The sequence below is a fragment of the Typopeltis vanoorti genome, chromosome 9, assembly GCF_054136105.1.
Source record: "Typopeltis vanoorti isolate ZY-2024b chromosome 9, IOZ_Tvanoo_1.0, whole genome shotgun sequence".
Taxonomy (NCBI): domain Eukaryota; kingdom Metazoa; phylum Arthropoda; class Arachnida; order Uropygi; family Thelyphonidae; genus Typopeltis; species Typopeltis vanoorti.
The window spans coordinates 981,837-1,001,386 of NC_143557.1; the positions used below are offsets into that span (position 1 = coordinate 981,837).

Genomic DNA, 19,550 nt, shown 5'->3' on the forward strand with positions numbered 1-19,550 from the left:
CAACCGTGTGCCGTATAGTTTGAAATAATCATGTGCACATCACACAACAATTCATTTCATTGGCCAATGAAATTCAATGCCAAAGATCACACTAACTTACATATATATATATCTAAATTTTTATATGATGTAAACTTTTAAGTAATAAAACACATGATTATAATATAAACTTTGTATGTATTCATTTAACAAAAGAATTAAAAAAATTTGCTTGAAAAAATGAATGGTGCTCGTCACCCGACTGGTATTTTAGAATGTGCTCTAGGAAACAAAAGGGTTGGGAACGCCTGTCTTAATGTGTCATCTACTGGTGAATCAAGAGGTACACAAGTATTAATTTGAATTTAAAATGATGGCCTTTAGATTTTTGGTAAATTGGTACAGCCATACTTGTTGAGGTTTGTAAAATGTTTTAAAGCTGTGGCAGATTCCATTCTGTTTTTTTCCATCTAATCCTGTGTGAATGGGTGTCCTAAGCATGTTCTGCTAGTCTCAACTTGCCATAATGACAGTGCTCAATAAGGATTATGGCAAGTCAGGATGGGCAGAACATGCTTAGACCGCTATACCCTCCTTTCATACAGGATTACATGAAAAAAAAAAAAAAAACTTGCTACATAGAAGTCACTACAAATCAGAGAGACTGTTTTTCTAATCAGCAGATAAAAGCATCTTTAAAACATTCCCCAAACTTAACAAATATGGCTGTATCAATTTACCAAAAATCCTTTAAAATCATTTCTTTTCAAAATACTGAGAAAAGAAATTATAAAGGATTTTTGGTAAATTGATACAGCCATACTTGTTAATGTATTAGTATTTCATGTGAAGTAAAAGCCATCATAAATATGGCAAAGCAGGCAAGGCTCCAGGCTTCGAATAGCAGGCCAAATACTATAAAATGGCTTTCTGAATTCTTTTCTGATATATTATTGACTGGCTGACTACCTAGCCAGTTTAAGAAGTCAAAAATAGTTGCTATTGTTAAACCTGGAAAACCACCCCAGGAAACAAAAAGTTACAGACTTATTGCTTTGTTGAGCAATAAGTCTGTAACTTATAAAATGCTAGAACATCTTCTGTACAACAGATTGTCCATACCAATCATGCAGCACATCCTGACTGAACAAGCCAGTTTTAGAGAAAAACATGGTTGCTTTGATCAAGTGCTCACTTTAAAATCATACATAGAAGCTGGATTCCAGAAGCAAGAAAAAACATCAGCTGTCTTCCTGGGCCTAACAGATGCCTATGACACAGTATGGCATGAAGGTCTTATATATAAATTTCTTAGGACTGCATACTTAATTTCCTCTATGCTCGCAGAATGTTTCTTTCAAGTTATATTAGGAAATAAAATGTCCCGACAATGAAAAAAAACTTAATAATGGTCTTCCACAAGGGTCAGTATCGCACCCTTACTTTATAATCTATACACATACGACTTTCCCGCCACCATCTCACGCAAGTTCTGTTATGCTGATAAAACTGTAATTGCCATTCAACACAAAAATATGAGTCAGGCTAAAGAGGAAGTTGCAAAAGATCTGAAAACAATAAGTGAATATTACAAAAAATGGAGGCTCCAGCTCAATCCAGACAAAACAGAAGTATCAATCTTTCGCCTTAATAATCATATGGCAGATGTCACTTTACATATCTGCTTTGAAGAGTAAGTTTCCAAAGTACTTGGACGTGACTTTGGACAGCATGCTCTCTTATAAGCAACACTTAACAAAGGTTGCTGATAAGTTAAGAACCCCATAACAACATAATACAAAAACTAATAGGCATGACATGGGGGTGCAACAGCTGATAATCTACGGATTACAGCTCTTCGACTAGTTTTTTTCTGTTGCCGAATATTGCTTGCCAGTGTGGCTAAATAGCACACATGTTAAACTTGTTGATAACCAACTAAATAATAATCGGCAAGAAACTCTCTGATTCCGATCTTTGATTTTCTTATTCGGTTTTAAAACTATGCGGGATTTAATATCCCCTTAATTTAAACAATGAGACTGATTTCTAGCACAATCAAATCAACCCCCACACACTGACTCCCGGCTCTTAATAACATTGTTCCACCAAGTCTGCACAGGACTAAAGCTCTCTTACAAGAGTATAAGAAAATCCTGGAGAACGCAGCCCTACCAATACACTTAGATTTCCCAGAGTTAAGTGTACAATGACTGAGATCGAGACATCCACCACTACAATCAGCCGAACAACTATTACAATCTAACTTCGACCTAAAGCAAAAGTGGCAACAACAGTGGGAGAGCCAGACAGATGATATTACAAAATTTTTTCTTGTCAAATCTTACAAGAAAGTTTTGATGCTTTCTCAAACCTTCCACGAAAATCCTGGACTGAATAGAATACGAACTGATCATGGTGTATGTGTGGATATGCTTTTTAAATGGGGTAAACAACCATCCCCACATTATGATTGTGGAGTTCAAAGATCTTAGAACATATTCAGGTGACAAATCGGACTTTTTAAATGCTACTCCAAAGCCATGAACTATTTGACTAATAATGGATATAACCTTTTCATTTTATTGGTTTTTAAAATGAATTTTAATTTTATTTGCTTTTAAAATGACAATGTATTGTCATTTGCCGATAGTTCTTCGGCATGAAACTCTTAGATTTCGATCTCCAAGTTTCGTATCCGGCTATAAAATAATGAGGGATTTATTATCCCCTTAACTTAATTTACGCCACCAGAAAAATAGCCTCTTTGCTCTTTATCGTAGTAATAATAATAATGGGTACACCGCTCTGGCAATTCGTTAGTGGGGGTATATGTAAGTTCGGTTCACTAAAACCTTGGTATTCCAGGTCTACCTACTCGCTGATGAGACCTCAATAAAAGTCGAAACCGGTATGGGTATGACCTCTCCTCATCATCATCATCATCAAATTCCTGCCATGTACTCTCAAGGGATGTGCAGGATATGATAGTACTACATGAAAAAAAATTACACCATTACTAACTTCCTATCTACAATTTTCCTCCAAATCAGTCTGTTACTTATCAAGACTCCAACATTATCAGATCTTATATTTCTATCGTCTAAGGCACTTTGTACCATATCAATCCACCTATATCTTGGTCTTCCTCTGGGTCGTTTTCCTGCCAACCTGGCAGAGAACACTTGTTTTGCTAATCTTTCTTCACCCATTCTGTTTAACTCTCCTCATAACGTAAAACAGTAATACATCTCCTAGGAGCTGCGTTTTACATTATGAGAAAATATTAAGAATAGTGATGGAGCTTGCTCCACCTTTGCTTCGAGTTGCCTTAGTGTTGTACTATCCACGTGTTGACTTACACTTGGACTCGCCAATAGTTCTTTGGCATGAAACTCTTAGATTTCGATCTCCAAGTTTCGTATCCAGCTTTAAAATAATGAGAGATTTATTATCCCTCATTATTTTAAAGCTTACGTTTGGATAAAGGATTAAACTAAATTTCTTATAGTCTAACCAAGTGGAAAATAAACTTCTAACACCTTTCTCTAAATCCAGAGTAATTTAATAATAAGGTGGTACACCTTTTGGCAACTCATATAAGTAAATATGACTTCTCCATTGCTTCTGCCTTAGTATCACCACTTCTGGGTCTGCCTCCCACTGACGAGACCTCAATAAAGGTCGAAACCAGTCTGGGTAGCAGCCCTTCCCTTAATGCATAGCATTATACGTGTCTGCAAGGAGATGTGCTTTGCATTATGGGAGATACTGAGACAAGGAGTCATGAGAGCTTGGTCCACCTTTACTACGAGTTGTCTCAGTCCTGAAGATACTTCAGGTGCAAACTTTATGTTCTACAGAGGACCTATTACTCCAAGAACTGAATTTCATCAAAATCAGCCTTTTATAAAAATGGTGTCAACATCCTTTAACACAAAAGTATTTAATAGTTTTAAGTTTCCAATCTCTGTCTCAGAAAGAAATTGCTAAGATTGCTATCCCTTATGTTAAAGAAATATACAAAAATACTGCTCAAGTTCTGAAACCCATCACTGCGGTTTCCTAAAGTTCATCATCATGGTTTCCTTTCATCCTGTTACAAAAATTTTAACCTTTCTTTTTTTCACTTAAAGAGATACTTCCTTCACTTAACTTTCCAGGTGTCTACCAGATCTCTTGCTAATGTGACTTATCTTACTTCAGACAATTAACTAGTAGAAATGCTGGTCTAATGTGAAAAAATTAAATCTGATATTAAGTACCATGAGTTTGATAAATCTGACTTAGCTGAATATGCCATCTCTATTACACACAGTTCTTTGGAAGAAAATCAAGCTTTTATACAAAAGTAGATTCTTTATGGAATGTTTATATAAAGAGAGCAGCAATATCTTCTTTTTTTGTGTGTGTGTGTCATCCAAATCTGAAAAGATCAGATGGCCCTTTTTTTATTTTTTTATAATTTCTTTGGGAAATATTATTGTATCAATATTCTATTAATTCCTGATTAATTTTCTTATCATATATATAAATGTGTTAATTTTTTAATGAATTAATTATGAATTTCACTGACCAGTTGTTGTCTTACTTAAGTTATGATGACACTTTAAAAAAAAAATGTTCTTATCTGTATTTTGATTGTGTCCCATCACCCATTGTACTGAAGAAGGCTTTGATATTAAGGCAACAATTTTACACAAAATGTTTTTCAATAAGATTTCGTCCATCTCATTTTTTACAACAGCTGGTGCCAATTAGGACTTCAGTTCGTTGTATAGTCCATTATCATTTTAAACCGTTCCCACTATTAACTAACTACATAATAAAATGCTCATGCTCAGAAGATGCTAGGTATAAAACCAGTGAAATAAGAGTCACTAAGTATATAAATATATATTTTCTTATTGTGTTGTGAATTAAAACATTAAAAAAAAAAGAGGAAGGCTTTACTAAACAGGTAGTTGCTAAAGCAACTAGTGCAGGTGATACAGTGAAAGTGTTTTGTTAACACTTTTCCAAGGTAATATAAACAGTATTTCAACAAGGGGAGAGTGCAATATGGGAGTAGAAGTGAGAGAACTAGAGGTGTTCAAACTTGGTACTACCTTGGTACACAAAGGTAGTACCAAGCCTGATACATTGAACTATAGGTCAGTTTGCTTTTCAGGAGTTGTGATTAAAGTTTTAGAGAAGTGAGGATGAGGTTAACAGATTAGGTAGAAGCGAACAAGGCAAATTAGTACTTAAACTGCAACAAATTGGGTTAGATAGCAGATTACTGGATTAGATTAAAGACCAGCTGAGAGAAAAATACTGAATATCTAGTGGGGCATCCAAAACTACAAGTGTGGTAAGTGGCATACTACAAGACTTTGTGCTTAGTTCTCTGCTGTTCTTCTATATGAATGTTATGGTAGAAGATATTGTTATTTGCTGAATAATGCAAAGTTTAGGATTACCACAGACATGGTAAGTATAGTGTCCTTCTGGAGAATCTGAATGAACTGGCAGCATGGGTACAGTGAGATAATGCAGCTAAATATAAGTTTCTGAACCTTAAAATACACAGATGAAAGTAACATACTATATATATTTGGGGATTGGAGTGCTAAAATAAGTGGTGGAGTTACGAGATCTTGGAGTGACAGTGGACAGGGTATTGTGTAGTTAATGGAACATAATGATGGTAAAGACAACTCAGAGTACTGCTGAAGAGAACACTGACATCAGTTTTCATTATGCTACACTGCACTGCTGTCTGCAGTGTAGATAGTTTTTAAGTTTTTATATATTTTATATATATATTTTTAGTAGATAGTTTTTAATAATATCATTCAACCTTACCATTCCTTCTTCATTTACTACAAGATATTGGAAGTTTATTTTCCACTTGGTTAGACTATAATAAATTTAGTTTAATCCTTTATCCAAGCGTAAGCAAACAAAGTTTGCGCTTGAGGTATCTTCAGGACTGAGGCAACTCACAGTAAAGGTGGACCAAGCTCTCATCACTCCTTGTCTCAGTATCTCCCATAATGCAAAGCACATCTCCTTGCAGACATGTATAATGCTATGCATTAAGGGAAGGGGCCACTACCCAGACCGGTTTCGATCTTTATTGGGGTCTCATCAGTGGGAGGCAGACCCAGACGTAGTGATACTAAGGCAGAAGCAATGGAGAGGTCATATTTACTTATACGAGTTGCCAAAAAGTGTACCACCTTATTATTAAATTACTCTGAATTTAGAGAAAGATGTTAGAAGTTTATTTCCACTTGGTTAGACTATAAGAAATTTAGTTTAATCCTTTATCCAAGCATAAGCAAACAAAGTTTGTGCCTGAAGTATCTTCAGGACTGAGGCAACTCATGACAAGGAGTGATGAGAGCTTAGTCCACCTTTATCACGAGTTGCCTCAGTCCTGAAGATACTTCAGGCACAAACTTTGTTTGCTTATGTTTGGATAAAGGATTAAACTAAATTTCTTATAGTCTAACCAAGTGGAAAATAAACTTCTAACACCTTTCTCTAAATCCAGAGTAATTTAATAATAAGGTGGTACACCTTTTGGCAACTCATATAAGTAAATATGACTTCTCCATTGCTTCTGCCTTAGTATCACCACTTCTGGGTCTGCCTCCCACTGACGAGACCTCAATAAAGGTCGAAACCGGTCTGGGTAGCAGCCCTTCCCTTAATGCATAGCATTATACATGTCTGCAAGGAGATGTGCTTTGCATTATGGGAGATACTGAGACAAGGAGTCATGAGAGCTTGGTCCACCTTTACAACAAGTTGTCTCAGTCCTGAAGATACTTCAGGTGCAAACTTTGTTTGCTTACGCTTGGATAAAGGATTAAACTAAATTTATTATATCTACTTGATAGTTATTTGGAGGGCATTTTCAATATGTAGAAGAAATAAGAACAAGAGACCAACACTGGAAGGTCCATGGTGTGAGAAAGGGGTGGGATTACACAGAGTGGTTAGTGATTAGAAGAAGCTACCAGAGAGTATCATGATGATCATGAAAAAAAAAAAAAATTAAAAAATACATAAAATTAATAAGTATTAAAAAATCCTTAGTCCACATATGGTTGGGCTAAGGATTTTTTTTTTACTTATTTTATTATTATTTTTATTATTCCTAATAAAATGACTATTAAACATGCATTTTTTTAATGCAATTCCTACCTATGAAAGATCGTAAACCTATAGAACATCATTAGTACCTTGATATGATATGGAATTTTTTTTAATATATTTATTAATTTGATTTTTTTTTTGTGTTTTTATGTATTTTTTATAGTTCGAAAACCCTGCTCTAAAGACCATAGATAGAAAACCTTTTAAAGCTATTTCATGCGTCTAATAATAAACAATAAGTGATGAAATTCATCATTCACCTACAGACAATCACTAATATCCATGTCCATGATGAGATTCAAACCCACAGCCTGTTAGTTGGATTTTCATCATTCACCTACAGACAATCACTAATATCCATGTCCATGATGAGATTCAAACCCACAGCCTGTTAGTTGGAGAGTGGATATGCTAACTACTTAGCCAAACTACAGACAGACAGGTTTGCATCTGTCTGTCTGTGTGAGCATGCACAAAAATGACCATCCAATAGCATCTTTTATGCAAGGAGTCAAAAAGGATTAAACTAAGCAAATCCACTTCTGAATGTATTTACAAAAGATTCATTTCTATTTTGTTTCTGTATTAAATTTCCACATTAACACACATTTAGTAGCACAGAGGCAAAGTGCTTGAGAGATATTTAAAACAGCACACTCTAGTAATCAATTTCATCATCTGTATACATATTAACTTAATATATTTACAAACTGATAAAAAAAATAGTCAAGAGTACATTTACAATGGAATAACACTCTTTAAATATTTTGGGACATGATTAAAACATCTCATATTCAATAACAATGAACTTTTTTTATGCTGCACTGCATATGTTTGGTAGTGGCACCTTCACATTTAGAATTATGGACATCTTAAAAAAATTGATAACTGAATGACTAGGGTTATTATTATTATTATTTTTTTAAAAAAACCTGATTCTTGTGGCAGTTCATGCAACATTAGTGACCTAGTAATGTTCATCAGCTGCGTAACTACAGAAGATCCAAGGAACTCGGGCTAGTCTTAATCAACAACATTGTCCTCATTTAGATAAAAAATACACATTTTAAATAATGGAAATATATAGTCTTAATTTACACCCTGAAGTCAAGAGAAGAAAAAGTTCAAGGCTCGGTTAACATCATAATCAGCTGCAAGTGAGATTCGCACTAATTCTTCTCTAGGCACTGACTCTCCAACAATATCGCGCAATTGAGCCACACAAGCCTCTAACTGTGCAGAATCTTGAGTAAGTGGAAGATCCTCCAGAGAGCTAGAATCGGAAGCATGTTCACCCTTAAAAATACAAAAGTCATTGAGCAAAGTAATAATACAATGTCAAATAACATATACATGAGCAATGATAATTTAAATGAAATCTAAATATTTGTTTAGCAATATCACTGACAACATGACAGTGGAACAGCTGGAAATAATAACCATCCCTTGTACAAAACAGTAGTGTAGAAAAAGAGTGTGATTATTATTCCAGGTAATGGGTGGAATATTCTAATCTCAACCAAGGAAAAATTAACTTCATAGATAGAGGTGTAAAGGTTTATTCTTAAACAAATCAGGTTAACTGATCTCAGAACACATTCAATCTATTTTTGCCTACATGAATAGGGTAGGGAATTTTATCCTCTATTTAGCAGTAACACCCAATCTTTACATGAATATATTTATTTTATAGAATAACCAACCTACAAAATAAAAAATTAAAAATAAATAAAATTGCTTTTCTAGGTTGGTCACCAGAGGGCCATCAATTGACATTTGTACTGCTATTATTACCATTTCAATTTTAACATATAGAGATGCAGAAAGGTAAAGTGAAAGAGTGGACTGTTTTGAAAGGTGCAAATGATTTGCAAGAAATGATATGAAAGAATTAGTGAAAGTAGCAAAAGAGAAGAGTGGCAGAGTAGAGGTGCCATAGTTTGATAGAGGTGAGTTGAGTAGAGGGGGCCATGATTACAGATGAGTCAATAAGTAGTTGATGCAGGAGAAATTATGTGCAATTTATAGATGTATGAAGTAAGTTTGATGGATGAAATTACATATATAAGGCTGATGGATTGAATTTGATTAAAAAAAAAAAGTATTTTTAAAGGTGTATAGCATGACTTTTGTCGTGAATTGTGCTACATTTCTTTCAGTATTACAAGTGGTGCTGCTTTCGGAATTTAGTTGTTTAAATTGTGTTTTTTTGGGTTACTGAGAATGCGAGGTCAGAGTTGGACATCTGCGGTGGAAGAAAAGATAAGTTTTTGCTATTCACTATTTAGTATAGTTAAATACAGTTTATACTTATAGTATCAAGTAACTAAATCGACTTACAGTACAGCATATAACATAGTATTTGGCATTTAGTTTCAGCATTTAGGTTTAGTTGTAGTACTATTCAGTATTTTAGTTGTAGTAATTCCTCGGCACAATATAAATGATGGTGGCTGATGCTGATCCAATTACAAATGATGTGTCACTAAGTCCTCCCCCATTCAAGGACTCTATTTTGTATAACATAATAAAGGATTTTGTGGCATGTACGCGTCTCAGCAAATGGATATGTGGTGGGTGAGAGAAGGGGGGAGTGCGTATATGCTTAAAATGTAGGCAATGGGAGGAATTCAGCGAGTTAAATGCTACGATATCCAACCTCATTGCATCAGGAGTAGGAGATCTTCGAGAGACGAGTAGTGTGATAGGTAAGAATAACAAACAGCAAAATATGAATGAAGAAATAAGAGTGGGGAGTGTGGAAGGCTTGAACGATTGTGAAGTTTTCAGAGATGGTCATGATTGGGAGGAAATATGGTAAGTAAGAGTGGCTAACTTGAAGAGAGAGTTAGATGAGCTGAAAGAGATGGTGGAATGTCTCGGGAATGAGATGAGAAGTATGAAAGATGAGATTAGGCAAATGGAAAAGTTGAATGCAAGGCGAATCAGAGTAGGAGTGAGAGAGAGAGATATGGGAATGATAGAAGATGAGAAAACAGAAACAGTAGAAGAGAGGGAATGATAGAAGAGTAGAAAATAGGAGAAGTAGAAGAGAAGGAATGAGAGAGAGGTATGGAAATGCTAGAAGAGGAGAGAATAGAAACAGTGGAAGGGAGGGAATGAGAGAGAGAGTTATGGGAAAGATAGAAGAGGAGAGAATGGAAAGAGACAGAGAGAGAGAGAGGGGGGGAATGAGAAGAATGCGAAGAAGTGTTAGAACCAGGGACAGAGTGATGCCAGGACAGCAGGTACGAGGGTTGTTCAATAAGTCCATGCAAAAATGAAGAAAACAATTTTTTTTGGGACAAACATTTTTTATTTTTCAACATAGCTTCCTTTGAGGTCTATACACTTAGTCCAATGATGCTCGAGTTTTTTGATTCCATCCATATAGTGTGATTTGTCCTACTCTTCAAAATAGGCAGTTGTTTCGGCAATCACCTCATCGTTTGATGAAAATCTCTTTCCTGCCAGCCATTTTTTTCATTTTTGGAAACAGATAGTACTCCGAGGGAGAGCCAAATCAGGAGAGTGGGGGGGGGGATGCGAAAGGACTTTGTAGTGTAAATTGAACAATTTTGAGATCACAATTGCAGAAGAGTGAGTGGGTGTGTTGTCGTGATGAAAAAAAATCTTTTTCGTCAAGTGTGGTCGTTTTTCCTTTATTTCATTATTTAAGTGATCCAGCAAAGACGCATAATACACTCCGGTAATTGTTTTGCCCTTTTCCAAGAAGTCTATGAAGATTATGCCATGAGCATCCCAGAAGATGATGGCCATAACCTTTCCTGCTGAAGGAAAAGTTTTCGCTTTCTTTGGTGCAGATTCCCCACTTGCAACCCACTGTTTTGGCTGTTCCTTGGTCTCAGGCTGGTAGTGATGAATCTATAGTTCGTCCACTGTTACGAAACAACACAAAAATTCTTCTGGATTGCATTGAAACAGTTTCAAGCTGTCCTTGCAACAGTTCACACGTTGACACTTTTGATCCAGCAACCCGGCACCAATCTTGTGGATAGTTTTTTCATATGTAAATGTTCATGTAAAATATTATGTACGCAGTCATTTGAGATGCCCACAGCCTTACCTTCACTCTTCTATCATCCATCACCATATCATGAATTTTTTCAATAATTTCTGGAGTAGTGACCTCAACAGGGCATCCAGAACGTTCAGCGTCACTTGTGCTGATAAGGCCACTTCGAAAGTTACTAAACTACTTATAAACAGTTCTAATTGAAGGTGCAGACTCATCATAATGTTTATCAAGCTTAGATTAGGTTTCCTGAGCCGTTTTGCCTTTCAAAATGTAATTAATCACTACACGAAATTCTTTCTCATTCATTTTTCACAAATCATGGTCGATTTGTGAAAAATTGATCGATTCAAATGAATGTCAAACACAGAGTAATAGATCTGTCTGACTGAAACTTAGTGTGTGATCCTCCAACAGGGAAACTAGAGCTGCTACTGTACAGGGTGGATGGTAGCAGCGGTGGCTCCTTGTGGGAATGGGTGCTTGTGGAAAGAGGGACGACATCAGGTAATATTGACCCAAGCGGGTTCTGGAGGAGATAATGATAGGTATAGAAGCAATGACATTTTTATGCTTTATACTAATGCCAGGAGAATCTGAAATAAAGGAGATGAATTGGTGGCACTGATAGCATCAGACTGGCCAAAGATTATTGGGATCTCTGAGACGTGGTTGATGGAAGATGATATAATAACAGGAATAGAAGTAGCAGGGTACAGCATTTTTCGGGAGGATAGGAAGAGAAAACGCAGCAGTGGAGTACTGCTTATGATTAAGTGATGACTTACTTACATGCTGTAAGAGTAGCGGCTTTGGAAGGCAGTGAAACTAATGGTTTTGAAAACATATGGTGTGAGATAGAGGTGGGAAAGACAGGATATTTAGTGGGGTTTCTACAAGCCAAGGAGCACAGAGGGTAGAGAGCAGGAGATGTTTAGTGCGAGAAGAATGATTGTTATGGGAGATTTTAACTATAGCAGTATAAGTTGAGAAGAGGAAAATGCACGTAGTAATAAGGGAATGGAATTTCTAGAATTCTTGAGGGACAAATGTCTTAGGCAACATGTAATACAGAGAACAAGAGGTTGAAGAGTTTTTGGATTTGGTCACAGCATCACAAGAGTTGATAATAAGTGAGATGACATCTCTCCTCAAGTTGGAGAGAGTGACCATGTAGTTTTGACTTGGAAGATGAATAGACATGCAGGAATATCAAAGAAAAGGGAATGAATGCAGAGTACATAGTGGAGTTGTTCAATGAACACTTTATTAGAGTATTTCATCTTGGAGAAATATGTTTTAATACTAGAGGTATAGGGCAGGTTCGAGGTTTAGAGGAGGGTGTTCCAAATACTGAGTACTCTGGATCAGTAAAGCTGGGGGACTGGATGGTATTTCACCACGAATTTTGAGAGAATGTGCTAAAGAACTCACAGCTCCATTGACTTGGATTTTCAATGAAAGTCTGACTTCTGTTCCCTGGGAAAGGTACCCAGGGAACGGAAGGAAGGCAAGTTAGTGCAGTAGGGAGGTAGCAGACTGGAAGTGTCTAATTATAGGCCAGTTTGTGTGTCAACAGCAGTTGTTAAGGTCTTTGAGAAATTAATGAGGGACCATATACAGCATTCGGCAGATAAGGGTAATGTTATCTGTGAGAATCAACATGGATTAGTTAAGGGGCATTCTTGCTTTAGTAATATGATTATCTTTTCATAATAAAGTGACAAGAGTAGTTGACGATGCATATCCTACCATGTTTTAGGATTTTGCAAAGGCATTTGATAGGGTACCACATGATAAGCTGATACTTAAGTTGCAGCACATGGGTTTAGATGTCGGGTTAGTCAACCGGATTCAGAATTGGCTGTCTGATAGGTATCAGAGAGTTGTGTATGGTGGGGCAGTTTCAAGGAGGCAGAAGGTTACAAGTGGGATTCCACTGGGCTCGGTGCTGGGACCTGTATTGTTTAACCTTTATATCAATGACATTTTCAATGGATTGCAAGGGGATATTCAGTTGTTTACAGATGATGTGAAACTGGTCAGGGTTATTAGTAATAGTGCAGATGTGGCAGCCCTTCAAGAGGATTTCAATAAACTAGACAGATGGGCAAATGAATGAGGAAATCAGTTTAATGCAGCAAAATGTAAAGTCTTGAAGTATGGGTTATATCGATGGGAGGCTGCATACTCAATTGGAGGAACTGTACTGGAGGAAGTAGGGGAGACAAGAGATGTGGGGATGATGATTGATAGAAAACTGCAATTCAGGGAACATACAATTCAGCTGGGTTACCTTCACCACTTTGCAAAGTGGTGAAGGTAACCCAGAGGAGTGCTGCAATACCGAGAAGGACGCTGACCTGCAGAGAAAAAAGAGTTATCATTGCGTTGTATAAGGCTCTGATCAGACCACACTTAGACTATTGGTTTCAAATTTGGTCTCCATTATTTGAAGGGGATAATTTAACTGGGGAGAGGGTACAGAGGCAGATAACAAATATGGTTTCAGGAGTGTACAATGTTAGTTATGAGGATCAGCTGAGGGAATGTGGACTGCAGAGTTTGGTAGCTAGAAGAATGAGAAGGGATATGATTGAGACTTTAAAACTGTTGAGAGGTAGTTACAGGCTTGACACTGGAGAGTTCTTTCGCTTGGTGGAACAGGGGGAAGGAGTGATGGCAAAGGGGCCATCCCTGAAAGTTATGAAAGGAAGCTGTGAGCAAGAGGGTGAGGAGTGGTTTCTTTGCATGGAGGGTGAATGAACCATGGAATGCATTGCCTGATAGAGTGTTGAGAGCAAGAGCGGTCGATGAGTTCAAGGAGTGGTATGACAGACTTTGTGTTTCCTAGGAGGAACTGCCCATGATGAATCTTTTGACTCCATGGAGGCTTGAATAATAATAATAATAATAACTAATGTTAGAGTGCTAGTGTCATAAGTGAATGTAGCCATAGATTTCAGCTGTGCTAAAAAAAGTGATTATAATTAGTGTATAGTGTGGCTTTTGTCACAACTTCTGCTGCATTTTTTTTCAGTTTGGATACAAGTGTACTTCAGCATTGTTGTTGGAATGTTTTGTTTATATTGTGTTTAGCTACTTGTTTGTAGTACTGCTTCTGCTTTTGAGAATGGGCATCCTTAAAGAAATGCACATCGGCGGCACGGAAGGCTTCAGCACAAAGATCTAGCTCTGCATTGAATTTTTCGAAGCAGAAACATTGCGAAAATTGCTACATGTATGCAATGAAATGCGTGAAAGATTTGTGGACCGTTAAGTAAACAAGAAGAATGAAAGCATTAATGTATATGAAAAATGTCTTGATAGATTATAACGATTAGAAATATGAGCAAGTGTCAGGACCGTAGTAGAAGAGCTTAGGCAAGAGTTAGTGAAAATGAAAAGCAAAATGAAACATCTGGAAGAGGATATTAAACAATTAAAGAAGAGATTGGCTGATGAGAATGAGGAGGAGGAAAATAGCATTACGAAGAAAGAGTCAAAGGATAGTCATATATCATTGCATAGGAACTCGATCATTAGAACAGATTACTGATCAAGTGCACAAAACATGCTTTCTTGGTGGAACAATGAAGCAAATAACTGGCACGTTGCAAAAAAAGAATCCTGGGTGTCAAAATTGGTTATAGCCGTTGGCACAAATGACTTAGTTGAGGAAAAAAAGAATGCTGAAGTTGTTGCAGCAGGTAAAGGATAATAGTGTTGTTGGTAAAGTCGTAGGCATGTAAACCAGATAGGACAACAGTGAAATGAGAAAGAGAGCAGAGATAATGAAAAATAAGATGGCTGAGTTGTGTAAGGTAAAGGGGAGGGTCAATTTATTATTATTATTATTATTAATATCTGACCTCCATGGAGTACGAGACTCATTGTGGGAGGTACACACTATTGCACACAATATTCATCCAACCATGCTTTAAAACTGATTCAATATTACTACACCCACAACCAAGGCCGGCTCTACCATTTAGGAAACTGCCTAGGGTGCAAAACTTCAAGCTATGCTTTATTCATACTTTACAAAAATATCAAAATTAAATAGTGATATATGATTTAGGTATCGATTTTTTTCCCTTATCCCTCACACAGTCACACATCACACTATTTAACTCTTGGTTCTTTTTTGTTCCTTACCGAAATGATTTGAACTTACCGTTATTTAAAATTCAGTTAAGATAAATATTTTAAAACGTTAACATTTTAAAATATAAAATTTCAATATTTTATAACTTTTTTTTTGTAAATGAATTATAACAGAGAATTCTAAATTAATTAAAAAAGAAAATAAAAAAAAGCCCTATTAATTTAACCTGAAAGACAATTTTATTTTGTTTAATGTCAATTAGAAACATTTTAGTGTATGAAATAAGGTGCGCACTTGTAAACTTTGCCTAGGGCACAAAATAACCTGGCACCGACAGTGCCCACAACACAGTCAGGCAATGCATTCCACTCACCATGCAAAGAGCCTACTCCTCACTACTCTGCTCTCCCCCCCCCCCCTTATTGAGTTTCCAGCGATGGCCTCTTGCTCTACTCCCCTATCCCATTCTATGAAAAATCTCTTCCATGTCGAACCAATAACAACTCCTGACTAGTTTATATGTCTCAATCATATCCCTCCCCCTCCTCCTATTCATGAGGCTCTGCAACTTACATTCTCCCAATCTGTCCTCGTACTACACATTAGAAAGACCACTGACCACCTTTGTGAATCTTCTCTGATACCTTTCCAACATATCCTCGTCACAATGAAAACCAGGTGACCAAATCTGTGCACAATAATCCACACAAAGCCTGATCAAGGCCTTATACAATGGTATCATAATCTCTCTATTTCTGAATGTCAGGGTACTCTGCATCATTGCCATTATCCCATGTGAAGTCTTCACAACTAGTGCAATGTGGGTCCTGAATTTCAGGTCCCTGTCCACTACTACTCCTAGAACTTTCATCTCCTCTACTTCAATTAAAGTTTCCCCACCAAGTGTATACTTTGCATCCTATCATTGCTTACCAAATCTCAAAACTTTACACAATGTAACATTGAACTGACAGTTCCACTTACCTGCCACTCATGCAATCTATTCAAGTCCTCTTATAAGGACATAACATCCACTTGACTCTGCATTGATCTCCCCAGTTTTGGATCATCTGCAAATCACTAGTTAAACCCATCCTAATATTATTAACATACATTATGAGGTTGTCATGTGGCAGTCTATCAAAAGCCTTTGCAAATCTAAGTATACCACTGTATATGCATCTCCCTGTCCAAGGTATTTGACACCTTGTTATAGTACATAAGTAAGTTAGTGAAACATGATCTCCCCCTTAACAAACCCATGCTGATAACCACATAGAATACTGCTGTTTTCAACATATTTCTGTATCCTACTTCTCACCAATCTGATTTGAACATACTGATTAAGTCAGTATGCTCAAAGAAATTGGAATAAGTGAAACTTGGTTGTCTGAGGAGGATGTGATGTCAGGAATAGAAATAGAAGGATATGGAATTTTCCAGAAGGATAGAAATGTGAAAAGAGGGGGGGGGGGAAGGGTGCTCTTAATGATTGCAGAGGAACTGTGTCAGACAAAATGTGGAAGTTGATAGTGCATGCATAGATTTTGAATTTGTGTGGTGTGAAGTTGAAATTCATAGGATTCTGTTATAGTCAAAGGAATGCAGAGAATACTGATTGTGAAATATTTAGGCAAACTAATTGGGCATGTTAAAAGTAGATGATCCTGATGGGAGACTTTAATTACAGGAATATAGAATGGAAGGAGGTTACAGGAATATAGAATGGAAGGAGGTTACAGGAATATAGAATGGAAGGAGGTTACAGGAATATAGAATGGAAGGAGGAGATACTGTATGAGAAAAATAATAAGTTTGTTGAATTTCTGAGAGATAAAATCTTAAGCAGCATGTGACTGAAGCAACTAGAGACTTTAATGTTTTATATTTCATGATAAAGTCACAAGATGCAGTTATTAATGAGGAGTTGACACTGCTGCTGGTTAGTGAGAATGAACATAAGGTACTTAGGTGGGAAGTGATGAAACAAGATAAGGTTACTGCCAAAAATGGATATATGTGTGGAACAATAAAGAAGGTGATTATAGGAAGCTCTCTAGTTAGTTAGCATCAATACATTGGGTAGGTGAGCTGAGCAGAACAGATGTTGACAATGCATGGAAACTTGCAAGATAGTATCTGACAAAAGCAATGTATAACTGCATACTAAGGATTAAGCAAGTAAATAGAGTAGGAGTGAAATGGATGAACAGTGGAATTAAGCGAGCTGTGCTGAAAAGGAAAATATTATGGAGGAGGTACAAGTCAGTTGGTGGTGAGTGGATCCATGAAGAGTATACAGTGCAGGCTAGAAAGGTAACAAGCATGGTAAAGAAATAAAAGGTGCAGTGTGAAGGGAGTTTGGCTGGTCAGGCCAAGGTTAATTCAAGGGAACTTTTCCACTATATGGGCAAGCAAGAGAACGAATAATTATGGCAGGTCGACACTTGTGGATAGTCTTGGCAGCAGAATAACAGTTGCAAAGGATATAGTGGAATTATTGAACAAGCCCTTTATCCGCATATATCAAACTTGCATTAATGATGCAGTGCAACATGCAGAAGGGAGGAAAGTATTAGGGGAATTGGAAGTGAAGGGAGCCTCCATAGTCAGTCAGTACAGATAAAGCCTTTTGGTCAGAAAGACCTGGGTTTGATTCCCGTCAGTGACATGAGGAACCTTTATCTGGTCTCTTTCGACTAAAGATGGTTAGCTGGTCTCATATGGACTGGCAAACTGGCCCCTTACACACATGGATTACAGTCATGAATATGTCTCAGCAATATGCCGGTCCTGAGCCTGGATAAAATTGGGGGGGTTAGGAAAAGCAATGGTGAACTGCCCTGTAAAAAAAATCTTACCAGGAATACTTTGTGGTCAAGTAAGAAGTCAGCTATGGTCAGAAATGATTGAAAAGGAATACCAGGGGAAGTGAAGGAATCAGAGGTGTATCAAGTGTTGGTTGGGTGAGATGTTAACCCTCCAACTGGCCAGGATGTATATATACATATGTCCAACTAAATCTGGATACGACTCAGTACACCTGTTGAAAAAACATGGATAAGAAGTGCAATTTGGCTGTTCTGTCCTTTAGAAGGTGCGATAATCCTTCATGCTATAGACAACACTTAACCAGATTATCTCGCTGAGTCTCAGTTCTCTATAACAAGGAACACAGTTCCTTGTTTTATGCTGGGCAACTGGACTCTTAGTTATATTAGAGAGACTAAAAATATAGAAATTATTTTTATTTTCTCTTTTTATTGTACAGATTTAAATTCCAGGACAAAATATAAATCCTTGCATACTTTTCTTCATTTAAGTATTGCATTACCTTGGAGAACCAATGTTTAATGTTTTTGTGCTAATTATGTCTCATCCCTCACTCAACAGAACATTTTCTTTGTTTTCGAAGAAATTAATTCACAATAATTATTTGAAATATTATTAAAAAAAAAAAACCAGCTGCCGACGTTCTAGATAGATTATGTTATCTTTGTTCAAAATCATATTGCGAAGAATAATTTAAAGATTTCCATCAGGAAATCTGTGAATTATTCTTTGATGACTTTGCTTTATAGGGAATAATATGCAATTCTTTAATCATATGAATAATTTTTTTTCAAAATATCGTAATCTACTGTGGGTGCTTAAGGGTCAAAGCTATATAACTGAGAGGAGACCTCTGCATAGCCTTTGAAAGAATGCAAAGAACCGACCAATGCTTCTGATCCTCACCTTCTCGTGGTGCACCCTGTTGGGTATCTACCTAGATGCTAATGATGTGAGATGTTAACCCTCTAACCGGCAAGGACGTGTATATATACATGTCCACATAAATCTGGATACGACTCAGTACACCTGTTGAAAGAATATGGATAAGAAGTGCAATATGGCTGTTCTGTCCTTTAGAAGGTGCGATAATTCTTCACGCTATAGAGAACACTTAACCAGAACGAACAAGGATGGGCTGGCAGTTTGGGATTTAGCCGACCAAATTGTATTCTCATTGGCTGAAACCAAAATAAAAAATTATGGTACAATATGAAACAATTTCATGCCAGCTGGGGCATCGCCCAGTTAAACAAGGCCCCAGTAGTTTTTGCCAGGGCAAACAGCAAAAAATCAGCTACTGGAACAAATCCTAAAACACACCCCAAATCAACATCTCCAGAGTTAAAGATCGGTACTATCAACAAAAGAAGCCTGAATGGCAAAGAAATGGAGCTAGCTGAGGAATTAGATAAGTACCAGATCCACATAATAGGGGTGGCTGAA

General features: G+C 36.8%; 1 protein-coding gene across 1 annotated transcript in view; it reads right to left on the reverse strand.

Moving 5' to 3' along the window:
- Nucleotides 1-7,676: 7,676 nt before the first annotated feature.
- Nucleotides 7,677-19,550, reverse strand: part of LOC150102843 (uncharacterized) — an 836,492-nt gene continuing 824,618 nt past the window's right edge. Inside the window, exon 22 of the mRNA XM_090397955.1 lies at nt 7,677-8,424. Within this exon, the coding sequence (XP_090254081.1) occupies nt 8,236-8,424 (189 nt within the window). The 3' untranslated portion in view covers nt 7,677-8,235. The remainder of the gene's footprint in view (nt 8,425-19,550) is intronic.